Here is a 17,136-nt window from a genome sequence, read left to right on the forward strand (position 1 = left end):
TTACAGGTACCCCCGGGGAGAGACAGTGAAGGGACAGGGATTTAAGGATGGCTTTGGAGGAGCTGAAGGTCATCATCGAGAGATGTGTAAGTGACCCGGAGATGTGCAACTGCAGCTTGCAGATGGTGGCAGATGGTGAAACCCTCGTGTCCTGCCTTTGCAGAGGGCGGTCGAGAACGACAGCTTCAGCTCAGACGACTATGAGCTGCTGGTGAGCGCAGGCCGGGTGTGCATCGAGCAAGGGGACGGCGCACGGCTGGAGGATATAGTGAAGGATGAGAAGAACCAGGTGAGCTGGTCTCTGTTTGGGAGGCTGCTCTGCTTCATGGCATAGTGTCTGCGGGTTCTCACTCCCGCTCAGCATTTGAAGATTAATTTATGGTACCAAAGACTGTAAATACTTCAAAAGTGGAAATGTGAATTTGCTTCCCTTGTAAATGTGGAACTACTGGTAACTGCAGAAAATGTGAATCATGTTGGTTTAGTGGGAACCTTCAGGGGGTCCTGGGCTGACCTGGGGAGGGACAGTGGGTGAGAGGTCAGTCACTAAATGCAGAGGTGGTCATGGCAGCAGACTAAGTACAGTCAGTATAAGGTCATCTAGTATGTCTTTGTGATGGTAGTGGTGATGAGATTGATGATGATAATGATGGCGATGATAATGAGGATGATGGTGATGGTGGGGGTGGTGATGAGGGTGATGATGATGACAGTGGTTTGACCTCACAGGGCATCTTCAGGTGCATGGGCTGGAATCTCCTGGGCCCACTGGTGCAGGTGCTTCTCAGAAAAGAGGAGGAGAGTCTTCCTCACTGCCTGGCAATCCTCACGCACATCCTGGAGGTCAGTGTCATACACATTTGTCTCCTGACTCCTCGTGTGGTTCAGTGTCACAGGGAACCACAGGGCACAAGGCAGGGGGTCCCCTGGACAGGATGCCAGTGCAGGGAACAGACGGACAGACACAGACGGACAGACACTCACTCACTTAAACACACATATACACACATATACACAGACCCCCATCTGGGAGTCGTGCAGCTGCAGTGCTGCCCATGTTATGGTTAATTAACAGTCATAACACTAACTACAAACATCTCGGAGGTGCTTCCTGGTAAACAGCATTCTTTCACGATCACGGTAAATAGCGCGTTGCCATCTTCTTTTCTGAAATCAGGTCTGCAGTCCCAAAGAACTGCTGATTGGTTTGCTGGAGCAGGTGGAAGATGCCCATCCGGAAGCCATAGCGGAGACCATTCTCCTCCTCCTTCAGCCGTTACAGAAAGGTAACCGGAGAGCCATTGTACTTGTGGGGTTATGGAGCCTCTTCTGGTCATCTTGGGAATTGCAAGCCCTAACCCTGTCATCTTTTGCTGCCGACTCTCTGCTGCTGTTCCGCTGACAGTGCTGCTGAAGCTGGGCACGAAGAAGGCATCCTCGGTGGGAATGGCCCTGGCCACACTCCTCAACCAGGTGGCCCGGCTGCCTGTGCCCTACACCAGGGAGCAGGAGGAGGACGACACCTTTGGCCTCTGTCGCTGCTGCGCCGCCCTGCTGGTCTTCGTGCAGCCTTTCGTGGACGAGGTCAGCCGGGGCCTGGAGACTAAGGCTGCCCAGCAGGACGAGCTGAAGACCGAACTACTGAAATTGTAAGCGACGAGGTGAAGGTTTCCACACGCCTTATCTATGGGCGTCTTCGGAAACACTCTAAAGCAGGATTGGCCAGTCTTATCCAGAAAGGGGCCGCTGTGCATGCGGGTTTTCGCTGCAACTCCCTAATTAGATTACTAATTAGAGGACTGATTGGCTGAAGAGTTTTCACACCTTGGGTTTAATCAGCTGACCTAAAGGTTATCACAAAGATATGCACACACACCGGCCCTTTGCGGATAAGATGGCTGCTCTAAACAAACAATCTCAGTGTAAGACCAGGATGATGGGTGAATACTGAAAACCGACTTACTCGTGTTTTATACAGGAAGGCTTATTTCAGCAATATACAGTGAAACGGACTGAAAGCAGCTGTGTTTCTGCAGATTGCTCTCCTGACTGCCTCCAGCCCACCGTCTTTCTCCTAACTTCGGGGGGATACTGTGCATGTTGTGCCGTCACACTGCCTGGCCAGTAGGGGGCAGTGTTTTTCTCAGTTCACTGCCGTGTGCTTTCAGCTGCATGAAATGCTTGAAGGAGCCTCTTCTGAATGCTCAGCTGAAAGAAGGCACGGACTCGTCTGAGAGCTCCCCCCTCAGGAAGTTTGCCATTGAGATTCTGGTAAGAGCCCCCCCACCCCCACCCCAGTCCACCCTCAGTTATGCGGAGTGGCCAGTGGCCCTGTTGACGGAGGTTTTGGTGGAGATGTGGTGCCCGGAGAGGAATGTCTCGCATCTTGGGCCGCAGGGTGTCCTGTGCCGCATCGGAGAGTCCATCCCCGAGCTCCTCTTTCACCACCTGCTGAAGAGGAAGGAGCCAGGATTTCTGGAGGAAGATGCCCGTTACCCAGTGGAGTCCCTCGCTTGCCTGGCCTACCTGCTCTTCGTCCATCACATGGCCACGGACATGTTCCCCGCAGTCTTCAGGTAGCGATGGTGGGGGGAGGGGTCCTTTCTGGGGGTGTCTAAGGGGATCACGTGACTGATGAGGAACTGGAATTTCATGACAGTTTTGCAGGTTTTGTCTCTTCCTGCAGCCTCAGGTGACCCCAAACCAAGGAAATGCCTCTAAACTTCCTCAGAATGGAGAACGGCCCTATCTGGGAGCTTCGCAAATGAAATGGGGTGTAGTGGGATGTGTGCTGTACACTCTTGGGGGGTGTTATCTGTGACTAAACAGAATATTTTTGTTTTAGCCCTGTGTTTGTCCTGCGCTTTAACATGGAGTACATCAATACCCTGCTGACCAGGTATGCACACATGTGCGCATGTTCTAAGCATGTAATATACACATCAGACACATCAGGGATTGAGTGGTCTGTCTTTTGGCAGGAAAGAGGAGTCACGATTACAGAAAGGACTGGTAAGTAGTGGGACAGAAAATTCTGGACTATTTTGCAGCAGTAAGATGGCTTCCCTCTTGGTAATAATGTGTCTGTGAAGGATGTCCTTCCCAGCTGCATCTAGTCCCGCTGAGGTCCTTCAGCATGTCATTCGTTGCAGGATTTATATGAGAAAACACTGACGCGGGTGGAAGATGACAGCTTACCTGTGACGCTGCTGGATCTGAAAACCTTCTTCAGCGTTCCTCAGGTGGGTTTTGTGTTCCGGATTTATGCTGTTGAGATCTTCGTTTGAAGCTTCTCCATATAAACAAACGGTTATTCATGTGTCTTTGGTCACGTTTCATTCCAGAACCTGGTTAAGGTGATGACCCAGTGTCCAGTGCAGCATCTGGTAAGGCCGCGGTTCTGCCGTAAACACGCCGAGCGCCGTCTGCTCCTGGCCACCCCGATGACCTTCCCTTCTTCCTGCTGACAGAGAACCAAAGGCCTGTCTGTGTTCCAGCTCAGCATTGATAAGTTCGACCTGGAGGCCAAGCACAAGTTCTTTAGGTCAGCACCGTTGGGGATTCCGGCATCCACCTATCGGGGAAAAGGGCGGCTTTTACGGAGGGCGGGGTGGTCAGGAATGGGCAGCTGAAGCCATGATGCTTGTGGCCATTATTGGGTCCCGACCCGTGTGCGAGCCATTCCCCAATCCCCACAGGTGTATGCTGAAGACCAGCCACCATGCCGGTGTTGAGGGCTACGTGATTAAGAACATTAAAAACCAAATCGACTTTGGCCTCAAGGTACGCCAGTCACACGCTGCCTTAAACGCACTCAGTGGCTCGTGCTGCCTTTACATACAGGTCACTCCTGCTAGAATGTGATTAAAATTCAGATTTTTATGGAAACTTTTTGAAACTAGATTTTAGATCAAGGAGGTTTGTAGACCGTAGAGACTAGCAGGAGACCTGCTGAGGAGCTTCCAAATATCATGGTAAAATATACAGCTTTTAACCAAAGTCTGCATTTACTGGCTAGTCATGTTAATCTATGGTAGCTGAATCAGCAGTGCAGCCTGACTGACTGACTGACTGACTGTGTGGGTCTCCCTCCCCAGCCCGGTAACGGAAACCCCTGGTTCGTTGGCTCGCACCTGTTGCCTCTGCTCCGCCTGGTCCTCTGTCTCCCCCAAGGCCCAGAGACGGACCTGCTACAGAATATGGACAGGTGAGCCCCCGCGGACATCACTAATGCATGTGAGCAGGGCCGAACCATCGCATTCCCAGCGACTGGCCACAACCCCGGGTGCTCAGGTGTCGCGGAGCTGCTGCATCGGTGTCTGGTGTCAGTCAGCAGCTGCTGCGGGGGCACCGTCTGACTGCAGGTGTCAGTCGGCCAGTGGATGCTTTACAAGCGTGTCTGCATGCGTGTCTGCATGCGTGTCTGCATGCCCGCCATGGCAGCTGGATTACGCAGTGGTATGGAATCCCGTGATGAGCCCATGGGCCACATTTGATTGAACAGGTGGAAATTCACTGTGGCTCAGTGGCCAGCACTGTATCCTGATACCTCCAGGGCTTTAAACCTCAATCACTGTTTGTGTAGTTTGCATGTTCTCCCAAAGATATGGATGGGCATCCCATCCAAAGTGTACCTCTGCCTTGTTACCCGCGCTGCCTGGGATAGGCTCCAAACTCCTTCCGTAACTCAATCGAGGAAACACAGCTGTTGGATGGTTAGATGGATGGATGGATGGATGGAGGGAGGGAAGGAAGGAGGTTGCTCCTGATATCTCTGCAGGGTACTCACGGCTCTCCTGCGGCTTTGCTTCCTAGAATCATGGAGTCCCTGAACCTGTTACGGTACCTGCTGCTCCGGGACAAGGAGTATGAGAATGAGGTGGGTGTGGCTACACCGTGGCTGGGGGGGACGCCGTCACTAGGCCACGGCTCACCTTCCTGTCCCTCCAGACAGGGATCTGGACAGAGCTCTACAAGATTGAGGACGGTTACATGAAGCCTCTGCGTGTCGCCCTCAACATGTCGAGGGCCCATTACCAGATGGAGCTCAAGAGCATCAGAGACAGCCAGCGGCTCAAAGCTCGAGGTACGATCTGCTTAAAGTCTGCTGGGGTCGGCAGGGTAGTGCCCGCCCCTCGCCGCCCGGGTCGGAGGGGTAGTGCCTGCCCCTCTGGCATGATTCTTTTGTCTGCCCACCTATTTTGAAGTGAGTTTCCCAGTTTAAAACAAATAATAACCTTTTATTCATTTAAAAGTTACTTTTATTCAAAGTGATTTACGTTGAGAGGCAGGGTCAGTCACTTCCTGGAGCGATTTGGGGTTAAGTGCTTTGCTGAAGGGCCCAACGGTAATATTACTCTCCCAACCCTGGGATTTGAACTGGCAACCTTCCGATCACAGGCCTCTGATGTGTCATGGTGTCTCGCTCTCCCCAGAGGCCAAGGCCAGCCCGCCCGTCTGCACTGTGACGGTGGACAGCCAGCAGCTACCCAACATGACCCCGGAGATGCAGCTTCAGGTGAGCCTCGACTCTGCTCCTGTCTCCGTTTATCTTGCGCTGAATGCTGTCGGATCGCAGCCCACATGAGCCCTACACCGTCCACTCCAGCCCGTCACTGTCTCCTAGGTGCTGCAGTCTGGCCTCCACACGTTTGACTTGATTGAGAGCATCCTGGTGCGCATCGAGGAGATCGTTGAGGAGCGTTCCTGACTTGCCCTGTTCCTCACACTCGTTTTCTACTCATTTTGCTTTGATGGTTTCCTCCTTGCTGTAGTGATTATGTATGAGTGATTGCTTCTTATTTATGGAATAGCATCTTTATTATAATTGCTACACATTTCCTCATGTTTGCACGCAAAGTGCTTAGATGCCAAGAAATGTCAGTTTTTATAAAACACCTCATTTTAAAATAAAATCCAGCCTTTTCTAACTGTAATGGACTTTTCTTTTCCCCCCGGCCCGGCCACTATGGCATTGTTAATCCTACTCCTTGGCCACGCCCCCCTGCCCCGCCTTCATGCGGCTCAATGCCATTGGCTCTGGTAACCTGATCCCTCCCACGGTGATGACACCGCGCCAGCTGGCTGCCTGGGGGGGGCCACATGTCGAATGGAGGGGAAATGAAGCTTCATTATTGTTGACTTGCAAGCGCCCTTTAAATAAAGGGGAACTGCATAGAGTTCCAGGCTGAGTAAATGCCGGTGAATTAAGTTCATGTTAACTGACTGAAGCACTTCAGTGTGGCTGATGCGTCTTGTTGATTGCGGATGGTTCTTACCTGTATAAATATCTATAACAGGCATATTAATGCATCAGTCAAGTCTATATATCAGCATCCTGTGAGGATGCACATTTCCCATTCATGTCTGCTTGAATGTGTCGCCCATTAACTGACTATGACACTCAAACACAGATTGTATAGTGCTCGTTTAAACCCTCAATCACTATAGGCTGTGGACGCGGAAACACGGATTTCCGTGTCTGTGGTACGGCGGTAATCTGGGATGCCGGCGATGAGCACATGTGACCCCGGGATCCGGCAGCTGGGAGGCCCGGCCTCTGTCCACAGCAACGTGATCCGCCCTTCTTCATTTTTGTTTTTCCTATGGGGGGGGGGGGGCATCCAAAATAAAGGTGGCCAAGCGGAACCCTGGGGTTTATACAAAGGCATTGCTGCGGACTCACCAGTAACACAACAGCTGATTTTTCCTTTACACTCTCCATGCATGAGTTTCTAGCAAAAACACCCCTGAGTGTTAATAAGACAATTGAGACAAATGTCCAGATCCACACAGCCAATGTGACCTAACAACTGTTTCAGTGAAATTCATTTGCCTACCTAGAATAACTAATAAATAAATGCCTCAATATAATCCCAGATAATGACTCTATAATTCAAGGTGATGGTAGCTCGTGCCAGTCATGGGTGCAGGCTGTGTTTTAATTTTCAGAAACAAAGTCCTAGATATCACTTGCATTAAAAAATTGCTCTCTGAAAAATAATTTATCTGATTTTAGACGAGTAGATTTTGCAGATTTTAAACGATAATACTATACATTTCCGAAAAATGTGTATGCCTCATTACCTAATCAATCTGAAGCACTGCAAACAAAAGAACTAGAGTAAACATACACATGTATGCAAATTTAATAGGACATTGGAACATAAAGACAATAAGAAACCAATCAAAGTTTCGTCGTTTTAATACACTGCCGTTATTGTTCTTGACATGATAAATTCATTTTTGCCAGAAAAAGATTCAACACAACAGTGAACAAATGAGTGACTATTTTGAGCTTCAATCCAATTTTTCTGCAATTTAATCTTGATATAAATTAATATTAATTTAAATAAATTAACCTCGTTTCATTTTTTAAATACCTCGACGCTTTAATTATTAATGGCAGCTCAGGACTCGCAGTCTTTTTTAAAGACAATTCATTATTTAAATGAGTTCTTGCATTACATTGTACCCACGGTGCGTATCAGGAACTGGAGCCCAGGGTTCTGTGCCGAAACTGAGCCGTCGTCTTTCCAAACTGGGGTGCCAGGGATGGGTTAGAGTGTGTGTGTGTCACGGGCTGTGTTGCGGTGTGTGTCATGGGGTGTGTCGCGGTGTGTGTCACAGGGTGTGTCGCGGTGTGTGTTGCGGTGTAGCAGGGGCTTCTACCACTACCTACGTATCTGTGAAAACTCTGCCTCTCCGCTAAACACTTGACAACCTCTATGAGTTTAATTTGGCTGCTTTCCTTTGAGAATCACACATTTTATTTTCCCTTAAATACTACAATGAACGTAAACCAACAAATTTAAACCACATATCCTTCCATTTCCTGATGAAACGTACCCGGGAGACCGCTGCAATGGGTCGGGGGGGATGTCACACACCTTTTTGATGGCAATTAAGTCAAAGCAACACCAAGTAAACAGTTAAACATACAAAAAAAAATGCACATGCAACAAGCTCCTTTAGTGCCCAGTGCTGGCTGGCAGGATACCTGCGAGAAGACGAGGTGCAGCGACTGGCTCTTACTCTAAGGTCCATCAGAAAGCGAACAAAACCAAGGAAAACAAAAATGTGACTGTCCACTGTTATTCCAGGCTGCTAAACATGAGGTCCAGTGGGAGGTGGTTTGGGGGGAGACCACGCCCCCAGGGTTGGGCGGGGCCCTCGGGGGCTGGGCCGCCGCCCACTTTAGTGATGTGTCTCCAGCTCCAAGATGGTCCACTCGCCCTGAGGAGAGGCGGCGTCCTCCGGAGAGAAGCTGGTCACCGTGATGCTGTTGGTGGAGTCCTCCATCGGCGAGATAAGCTCCGCCCACCGCTTGAAAGTCTCCGGCTCCGCGGGCGGGAGGGGCCGGCCGCCGAGGCAGTCACGTGACAGCGCCAGCGTCTGCTTAATCAGGTACTGCGCCAGGTTCAGGTCCTCGGGCACGCAGGTGATGATGCCCAGACTCGAGTCCTGGTCCGAGAGGAGCTGTCGGAGCAGCGTCCAGTCCCGCTCGGCGAAATGCCTGCTCACGGAGTCGTCAGCGTCCCCGCCTTCCTCCTCTTCCTCGGCCGCCTGCTCCGTCTCCCTCTCCTCCTCTCGCTCTTCCCGCCGGCCAACAATGCTCTGCTCAAAGGCTTCCCCCGTGTCCGTCTCATAAATGGGAGATAGGACTTTGGACGGGCGGCGGTCAAAAGTGCTGCTTTGATCCAGTTTCTCACAATCATCTAAGTCCCCTGGAAGCAATTGACAATACTACACAATGTCAGAGCCACTCTGGTCGCCTGTGAACGTTTCTAAAATGGTTTACACGAGCGGATTTGAAGCACCGGGGCCACTGGTCGGGACCCACACAAGCGGGAGTGTCACCCTTAGCACCCTTAGTAACTTAGTCCACTCTGCATTTCGAGGGTTTCATGGTCAGCGTCAACAAACCGGACCACGGGTCAGTCCTCTTTCCATTTATAGATCGCATTTATTAGTTAATTAAGAAGGTTAGGGTCAGCTTGGTCTGGCCATTTGTTGTAGTTTGAAATAGGAAAAAAAACTAAACAGTGATTACAAAGTTCAGTCTGTAGGGGGTGCTACAGGACACCGCAGGATTCTGCGAATGCTTTCCATCGTTGTAAATACTTAAAATCTGCAATAAAACAGGTGCCAGTGGACTGCATTGCCCTAAAGGTGCATACAGAGAATCGGTCTGAATGTCTCTTTCTTCGGCCGCTTCATGGTACTCTGAGAATCTGTGCATTTTTATGTCTTTTTTTTTTAAAAAAAAACATGGAGAAGCACAATCGCCATTTCAGAACCCGCTTTGGCTAAGATCTAAACCGATCGTCTGATTCGGTTGAAGAGGGGTTTAGCGGTTGGGCAAAGGCTTTATTAAAGGTTTGGGGTGCGTCTGCATTACAGAACCAAAAGCAGCTGATCCCCCGACACCTTGCAGCGGCGAAAGCGTGACCGAAAAAAGAGACACGGCAGAATATGTCATCTGTCTAAAGCACATCAAATATAACACGCTTTAAGCACCACAAATGACTAGTAAAATAAAACAGTGGAAAAACAGAACACTACCGCATTCAGTGAAAACTGCTGTGCTTGAAGATGATCATCTACTAGCTATAAACACCACACTGCAGCAGAAACAACAGAAATGAAATAAAGGAAATGGCCAACAAAAGAATGAACTGCACACAGATTCTAAACTACTTAGGACGCATGTCACTGTTTTGGGGCTCAAAATGCAACAGGTAACATAAATGATAGAAGTCAGCATGCAGGAAACCCAGAGAGCAGTACAGACTGAACAGGTCAGACAGACAGCGAGGGACCTGGTCCCGCGGACACGCGCACGCACATACACGCGCCCACATAGGCGGTCCGCGCGCCGCACATATTTGCTCCCTTTTTCGACAAATTCCGCTTAGCGTACATAGACTTCGTTACTTGCATAAACAGAGTTCTTAAGAAGTTCAAAGTACATTTATTTAATTTACTTTTATTTTTTTAACCACAGCCTAAGAGACTCAATTTCCAAGACATTCACTGGAGTGCAGGACTGACTCATGGTGTGTATTAAAAACAAATGTGCAAATCTTTAAATGCTTTGTATGATACATCAAAGTGCATTGGTAAGCCTTTTATAAGACAGCTCTGTCTCGCCAGATGCGACTAACCAGCGCATTGCGCAGCATGCAAGCAGATACCATTAGTAAGGAGAGAGCAACACATTTGAGACATTTATTTAATTTTTTAAGCTTTCAATTCAAGTCTCTCCAGAAAAAAAGTTTAAAGTTTTTTCAGTCTCAAAGAAGATTAACCCTTTCTGCTGTTTCGGCAGACCTCCATTTTAAACGGACAGCGGCTTAACGACGCCATAGTGTCGATAAAAACAGCTAAGCTTAAAGAATATATATTTTCGTCTTGTAAAGTAACAAATGAGGAATTCATGTCTTTTATAGCAACGCAATCATTGTGCCATTCTTTATGTGAAATGCACAGACGAGCAACTATTGATATATTCTAGCATTTACTATTGGATGGGAGGGGCAGACATGTTTAGACCGTGAGGGGCAGGCTAGCATGATGTTGTTAGCATGAGGCTAAGCCTGAGCTGTGGCGGACAGGGCATTTAAGGGAGGTTGTGTCATGCGGAAGGTGGACTGTTTCTCGTTTAGAAGCCTCACAGAAAGCCCGGGTCCTAAGATTGTACATTACCTGCTGGGGAAGACGACTGTTGCTCACACAGTTCCAGCTGTGGTTCCTTTTTCTTGTTTGTGGGTTCGAGCGCCGGGTTCTTGTGCAGGGAGCTGTCCGTGTATTGCTCGCTGCGTTGGAGGTCCAGGTGTCGGGGTCTCTCCTGGGGCCGGGGGTCGGTGCCTTCACGGTCAGGGGGCTGGTCGGCGGGCCCGATACTCCCTGCAGGCTGGCTGCAATTCTGCCCCTCCTGCGGGAGCTCCCTGTCCTCTCTCAGGGCACTTCCTGGGGTAGCTGGCATACATTCCCGCCTCGCTGGCAAGTCAGAAGAGTCACACACACGCCTCACTGGCTTGTCGGACGTGGCATCAAAGACGTCACCCGCTGCAGTGGTGCTGGACCGCTGGAGTGGCGTCTGCGCTCCCACCTCCTCAGATCCCAGCTCTTCGCACTCATCCACCGAGAGCAGGACTGAGCGGCGAAAGTTGGAGGTGGATGGGTAAGCGGGAATGTCGTTGTCCGCCTCGCCGATATCCTCAAAAGCCAGGTTGACGATTCCTTGGAACTGGCGTGGGGAGAGGTCGGCAGCAGGCTGGGCCACCTCCGTGTGGATCTCCACCTCTGACCTCTCGTCCTCCGTCTCCTCCTCTTCATCAGAAGAAAAGAGCTGGTGGTCTGGAATGTTCCGGACAGTGAGGGCACTGGCGTTGTCCTCACAGGTCTCCTTCTCCAGGGGGGCATCTTCATGCCGCTGCCAGGAGCGCGGCCTACGGCGGGTCACCTCCTCCTCGCTGGTGGAGTGGCCGTGGAAGGGGTCGGGTGCATCACGAGCCCTGAGGCGGGGCTCCACCCGCAGCGCTGTCTCGTACACCTTCAGCTCCTCTGGTGTGCTGGTGTCACTGCTGCTACGGCCCAGGAAGTCATGGCACAGGACAGTGCCGCACTTGGAGACCCCGCGGTCATTGGAGCCGTCGTCGTCCTGAGAGCCGCCGGCATCGTAGTCCTCTGAGCGCGGCTTGATGTCATCTGAGGAGGTGGTTGCGGCACTGGCGGACTCCGACTCGGGGCTGACCTGCCGGTGGGAGCCACTCCACGAGTAATCCGGTGGAGTCTGGGGCCCTGCGGGGCTGCCTGGTGTCTTGGCCGGCTCATTGCCTTTGGGAGGGTTCGCCGGGCCCGGCAGCGTGGCATGGGCTGGCATCGGCGCTGCTGCAATCCTGGCACTGGTGTCCGTACGTGCGGCATGGTTCTCCGCTGGGGCTTTCCTCTGGTTTTCTGCCCCCCCGCCAGAATGCCGAGTCTTACCCACACGGGCAGAGGTCTCGGCAGAATGGCCTGGCCCTAATGTGGCTACGTCAGGCTTCCGGTGTGTTCCCACATGTGCTGGGGATTTCTCTGCCTGCTCCACTGCCCCCTTTGGCTGCTCCTCAGCAGTGGATATGTGGGGGTTGGGGCCTGTTAGCTTGCCGGCTGGGCTCCTCTGGCTGCACGTCTCCTTACCTTTGGCAGAGTGCCTCTTGAGTCCGGGGGAGGCCTGTTTGTCAGGCCCAGCCGACTTGGGCGACCCCTTCGGGGTGGGAAACTCAGCGACGGCCTTCTGCCTTGGGGAGCTTTTCCCGCCGGCGAGTGGCACTGGCTTGGCGGCGGCGGCCTTTGCCTGTTTCCCATTGGCAGTCGTCGTGGCAGCCAGAGAAGCCTTGGCCGGCTTCTTTTTGGAAGCATCGCCGGCTGCCCCGTCCCCAGCCGGCGGCTTGGGGATCTCCTCTTTCCGTGGGGATGTGGGCTTTCGCGTGCCGCTGGCTTGGGAGGAGGGCTTGGGACCTGCATTCAGAAAAATCGACCAGCTTTATGCGCATGCAGATAAACACACGTCAGCATTATTCATCACCTTCTGCCTAATTCTTTTGTTAATAGGAGACTGGCACATTGGCCATTGGTAATGCGTGGATTGTAGGTTGTGTAATGCCTGACCTAAGTTCTCTCCTGGGTTGGTGGGTGTGCTTCTCCCCTTTGGTTCAGCTTTTGAACCTGGAGCCGCTGTAAAGGGGCGGCCTGATGCTCCGGATTTGGCTTTGCTGGCCTCCTTGGTGACAGTCCTGCTTGTTGTGCTGTGAGAATAAATAACATTCCGTTGTGGTAGCGGCTGACCACAGTCTTGCAGTTCAGAGTTTTCACCACTGTGTGGCAGCCAAGTCAGCCTTGGCTTTTCCCATGCATCTGATTCTAGTCATATGTTCATCCTTTACCTGTTAGCCTTGGTGGGATCGCAGGGTTTCCGTAGTGTCTTGGTCACGGGGGATCGAGGTGACACCTTGGCAACAGTTTTTGACCGCTGTCCTGAAATTATGCATAAGACCAGTTTAGACCAGTTTTTCCTAATCCGGCCCTTGGAGGCCCACAGTTGGTTCATGGTTTTGCTCCCTCCCAGCCTCTTGCCAGACAATCCACATTTTTGCTCCCTCCCAGCTACCAGTAAGGCAAGCATGTGGACTGTCTGTGGATCCCTGAGCACTGGATTGGGAAACAGTGCTTTTTGGAGTGACCTGGAGTGTCATGTTAGTCATACTGTACATCACACTCTTGGTAAAATGCTTTCTACATGGAAAAAAGTCCATATTATACTTCTATATTATATACTAATATTTTTGCTCAAGCAATGACCGACAGCAGCCTGTCTTTTATCACTGACTTACTACACTGTGCATTAATGCCCAGAAATGATTTTTTCTTGTAACGAAATGTATTGATCTGCTGAGCTAAAACAGGCGCTTGGCTCCACAAACATGGAGTGCAGCTGCATGTCCAGTAGTTCAGTTTGCTAAAAAAATAAATCAATCTACATGCACATATCATAAAAAGGATTTTCTGCTTCTGATTTCATGAGACAGGGACCATCAGCGCCGACGGGAGCGAGCCACCAGACCCAGATCAGGCCTGCTCGGGCACGGCTGAGTTCCAGACGGGAAGGAGACTTCCTCTTTGACGTGCTCTCTCTCCGAGCCAGCATCCATAAATATGCCCTGCCAGTTCTCACCATAGGGTGAGAGTCATCAGCAGTAATAAAACGGCTGTTGTGGATGGGGGAGTGAATACGTCTCATTCAGAAATAATGATCTATGGTAAAGTGGCCTGCGGTAGTTTGCTGGCTGTGCCAGTGCTTGGGCCAGTTTACTGGGCAACTGGCCCCATCTGGGAAGCCCACAATAGGTCAGTGGGACAATGGATTCACCGTGTCCCCCCTCCCCCCCTTAGAACAGAGAGGTTAAATCCCAGGGGCCGTGAGAGGTCTGTATGTTACGTCTGACCTTCAGGTCATGCCAGTTCTGTCATGGCTGAGATGAGGCTAGGGTTGTTTGAGCATGAGATCGGAGAGCGAAAATCCCATTGAAATATTGCCCACCCCCCCCACTGCCCAAGAAGGCCCCATCGGGCAAAGAGCTGCGGGGTGGCGCCTTTTTAATAAGGCTAATTTCATGCTCTAATGGCTATTCTTAGCGGCCCTTGTCACTTCACACATGGAAAATGGGGCAGAAATGCATGGCCAACACTAGAGCCACGGCCCTTTAATGCAATAAAGAAAATCAGATGCAGTGAGTCCTCCAAACCTGGGGTGGCGCTGCGGGGGCTGCTGGAGTTGTTCTCAGGTGAGACGCTGCCGGAGGTGGGGGTGCTGAGGGGGGGTGGGCCGTCCACACCCTGAGGAGACTCTGTCCCTGAGCCATTTTTTTTGGACTTGCTGGTCTTCGGATGTGCTGTGGCAGAGTTGGCGGGGGCTCTGGGTCTCGTCCCATTGGGCTTCTTGTCCTTGCTTGCGTTGACCTCCCGGGCTGGGGTCACGGCGGTGCCCCCCATAGCTGCATTCTCTCGCCGAGGGGAATCCGTCTTGGGGGAACCGTTGAGTTCTGGCTTAGGTCTGGCAGCCATCTTTGCTTTTTGAGTGGTGTCCCCCGGTTTGGGTGACCAGGCCTTGTCCTTGCAGTCCCTCACGTGGGCCGTGTCGCCGTTGTAGACCGCCCTTGCCGACACGGCGGTTTGTACAGGTCCTCCTAGCCCGTCGGATTTCATGGTCCCCCCAGAACCAGGGGAGCGGAGTGCTGTGGGCGCCCTAGGGGCGCGGGTGCGTGAGTCTCAGGCAGCCACGGGGAGTGCTTTTCATTCCACACTGTGGGGGGGGGGGGCGGAGTTGCACATTAAGGGAGCTCATAACATGAGACACATTACACAGCCATTCATGTCATTCTCTGCTGGCCAGACCCACACCTCCCACCCACACCGGGGAAAACAGCCTTTCACCTGAAGTCTCTGACATACCAGCTCAGTGGTCCAGTACGACGCAGAGTAGGCCCACCCTGTCAGCATGTAACTTCAATTATATCTAGCAGATTCCTTCACCCAAAGTAGTGGACATTTTTGAGGAAACACGGTCAGACAGCCCCTGGAGCGACTGGGGATTAAGGGCCTTGCTCAAGGGCCCAATGGTGACATCACTCTGCTGATGTCGGGATTTAAACTGCTGACCTTCTGATTACAGGTACGTCACTCCAACCCGCTGAGGTACGAGCGGCACGACTTCATAACACGCCATGTCCATCGTCTTGTTCTGTGACCGTTTCCCATTCTTATACTGGGGGAATGTGCCGGTGGGGCTGGTGGGCCTTTGGCTGTGGGCCGCAGTCTGGCTATGGCACGGCAGAGTTCAGTGTCACGCGTTATTGACCCACCTGCGAGTCTCTGGGGATGTGGGGCTCCTTAGCTCGTCGCTCCCTCCGCTGCTTTGGTCAGGAGCCACTGCGGGCGAGATCACGTGTGCCACCGTTAGAGGGGGGGGGGGACACAGAATACCCCGGCATTCCCCCCGCGCGCCGGGAGGGAAACGGCGGATTCACTGCGGCTGCGGCCGTCCCAGCCCCTCCCCTCCACCAAACACGCCCCGGCGTCGTGCGTGGAGTCCGACCACAACCAGGCACTGGTTTAACCTCTGCTGTAGTCAGTTATCTGCACGCATAACTCATACCTCTCTAAAGGAGCAGGAGGAACCTTCTGTAGGACAGGAGTAGCTTCCAAGGCGTCCCTGAGCACCAGCCGAAATCCAGGAAGCGTAATCCTGCACGCCATACGAATATGTGCTCACATATTCGCTGCTTCTAGACTGGGAGGACGTATCATCGCAGAAGCGGGCGTGTAAATAATTCACATTTCGCGTCGATATGCGGCACATCTCAGCGCTGGATTAGCATCCTGCCCCCTCCCTGAAGAATGGGCCGGCTTTGGGAATAATAGAATAATGAGGCTGTCGCCGCTGACAACGTGCCGGCTGCACAATGGAGGGTCTGGCGAGTGCCTCGGCTGCCTTTTGAGGGCCCCCTCCTTGTCGTGTGGAGGATAAGCCCTCCATCACGCTCCCAGGCTCCCTTCCAGCGAAGCCGGCCCAGCATCCTCCATGCCTGCCCGGTGCAAACCCACACTGACAGCCCGAATCGTCCTCGCTAACGTGAGCCAGAGGGGAGGGGGGAGAGGGGGAAACAGCCGATGGAGCGAGCGATTCTCTAACCGCGCAGATAGAAAACATCCCAGACCGCGCCAGGCACCTACCTGCTTTGGTTAGCTCCCCGGATCTCTGAGGAACACGCTGCCATCTCCCCACACAGCCGGCAGCGCGCAGGGTCTGGAGGAGTGAGGTCTGTGGCTGTGAGTATCCTGCCTGCTCCTCACACCTCATAGACTGGCAGCGGCAGAGGGAGGGTTGGAGAAGGAGAAGGGGGGGGGAGAGAGAGAGAGAGAGAGAGAGAGAGTGGGAGAAATGCAGGAGCGAATCAGCAGCTGCTCGGAGACCTGTCTCCATGGCGACGGATCATTATTCCCCCGTGAATCTTCTTACTCCCCAAGCTCACTCCAGTGATGTCATAGCTGAGATTGAAGGCTGCTTAGGCTCCGCCTCTTGTGCCTGTTTATAAGTGCAGGGGGCTGCGGGGTCCGTGAGCCGCTGGCCCTCGTCTCACGCCTCAGAGAGTGAAAAGAAAGCACTCGATATATTTCAGGAATCCATCCGGGTGCGATCCGAAACTAAAATTCTTTGGCGCCTTTGTCCCCCTGGCGGAAATGCTGCAGAAAGAACGGCCAGTGGCTGAAACCGCAGCCACGCGTCAGATCCAAATGCAGTGGTCTTGGCCTGCTTGGCAGAACCGCTGGGCCGGTCCGTTTGCAGAGAGGGTCACCTCGAAATCTGCCTGGAAAACAATCAGCAGTTCGGCCCATAATGATCAGTGACGTCTGGTGGCGGTCACGTCGGGCCCCCCCATCCCTCTGCCAGAACTCGTCCCAGTCGGTGGAAAAGGCTTGAGGGAGAGAATGGGCCTTTCTGCTTTAGCTGTGCCAAACCACACTGGACCAGGGGGAGTGTTAAAACCCAAGGTGGGGGGGGGGATGGAGCCTTTTTTTTTTTTTTTTTGC

The 17,136-nt window shown here is 52.4% G+C and overlaps 2 protein-coding genes across 6 annotated transcripts in view; one reads left to right on the plus strand and one right to left on the minus strand.

Annotated features, from left to right (window-relative positions):
- glmna (glomulin, FKBP associated protein a) overlaps positions 1–5,936 on the plus strand; it is a 6,749-nt gene extending 813 nt beyond the window's left edge. For 2 of the 3 annotated variants that reach the window (XM_023816688.2, XM_023816689.2), the window contains exons 3-20: positions 7–86; positions 164–289; positions 730–843; positions 1,178–1,286; positions 1,406–1,649; positions 2,169–2,271; positions 2,398–2,576; positions 2,846–2,899; positions 2,982–3,012; positions 3,153–3,242; positions 3,345–3,386; positions 3,471–3,544; positions 3,699–3,783; positions 4,098–4,207; positions 4,816–4,879; positions 4,951–5,086; positions 5,436–5,518; positions 5,627–5,936. In XM_023816688.2, the coding sequence (XP_023672456.2) occupies positions 48–86; positions 164–289; positions 730–843; positions 1,178–1,286; positions 1,406–1,649; positions 2,169–2,271; positions 2,398–2,576; positions 2,846–2,899; positions 2,982–3,012; positions 3,153–3,242; positions 3,345–3,386; positions 3,471–3,544; positions 3,699–3,783; positions 4,098–4,207; positions 4,816–4,879; positions 4,951–5,086; positions 5,436–5,518; positions 5,627–5,710 (1,767 nt within the window). In that variant the 5' untranslated portion in view covers positions 7–47 and the 3' untranslated portion in view covers positions 5,711–5,936. Of the gene's footprint in view, positions 1–6; positions 87–163; positions 290–729; positions 844–1,177; positions 1,287–1,405; positions 1,650–2,168; positions 2,272–2,397; positions 2,577–2,845; positions 2,900–2,981; positions 3,013–3,152; positions 3,243–3,344; positions 3,387–3,470; positions 3,545–3,698; positions 3,784–4,097; positions 4,208–4,815; positions 4,880–4,950; positions 5,087–5,435; positions 5,519–5,626 lie in introns of those variants that run through there. The other variant, XR_002838894.2, reaches the window with a different exon arrangement.
- Positions 3,316–16,894, minus strand: btbd8 (BTB domain containing 8). Of its 3 annotated transcripts, none has more exons than XM_072704541.1 (7): positions 16,279–16,894; positions 15,408–15,474; positions 14,292–14,848; positions 12,933–13,023; positions 12,658–12,794; positions 10,708–12,507; positions 3,316–3,460 (listed from the first exon to the last, which is right to left on the minus strand). In XM_072704541.1, the coding sequence occupies exons 3-7, from the start codon at positions 14,749–14,751 to the stop codon at positions 3,336–3,338; spliced, it is 2,613 nt and encodes an 870-aa protein (XP_072560642.1). In that variant the 5' UTR covers positions 14,752–14,848; positions 15,408–15,474; positions 16,279–16,894; the 3' UTR covers positions 3,316–3,335. The 3 variants fall into 3 exon arrangements, with proteins under 3 accessions (XP_072560642.1, XP_072560641.1, XP_023672460.1); XM_072704540.1 differs by having other exon boundaries at positions 3,316–3,463; XM_023816692.2 differs by lacking the exon at positions 3,316–3,460 and adding an exon at positions 7,187–8,726.
- Between the last annotated feature and the right edge of the window lie 242 nt (positions 16,895–17,136).

The sequence above is a fragment of the Paramormyrops kingsleyae genome, chromosome 21 (assembly GCF_048594095.1).
Source record: "Paramormyrops kingsleyae isolate MSU_618 chromosome 21, PKINGS_0.4, whole genome shotgun sequence".
In the NCBI taxonomy this organism is placed as follows: domain Eukaryota; kingdom Metazoa; phylum Chordata; class Actinopteri; order Osteoglossiformes; family Mormyridae; genus Paramormyrops; species Paramormyrops kingsleyae.

Coding starts and splice junctions, on each gene's coding strand:
- btbd8 (XM_023816692.2), bottom strand. CDS start 14,751: ATGAAATCCGACGGGCTAGGAGGACCTGTACAAACCGCCGTGTCGGCA. Junction 12,795..12,932: donor GATCCCACCAAGGCTAACAG/GTAAAGGATGAA, acceptor TTATTCTCACAG/CACAACAAGCAGGACTGTCA. Junction 8,727..10,707: donor ACAGTCGTCTTCCCCAGCAG/GTAATGTACAAT, acceptor AATTGCTTCCAG/GGGACTTAGATGATTGTGAG.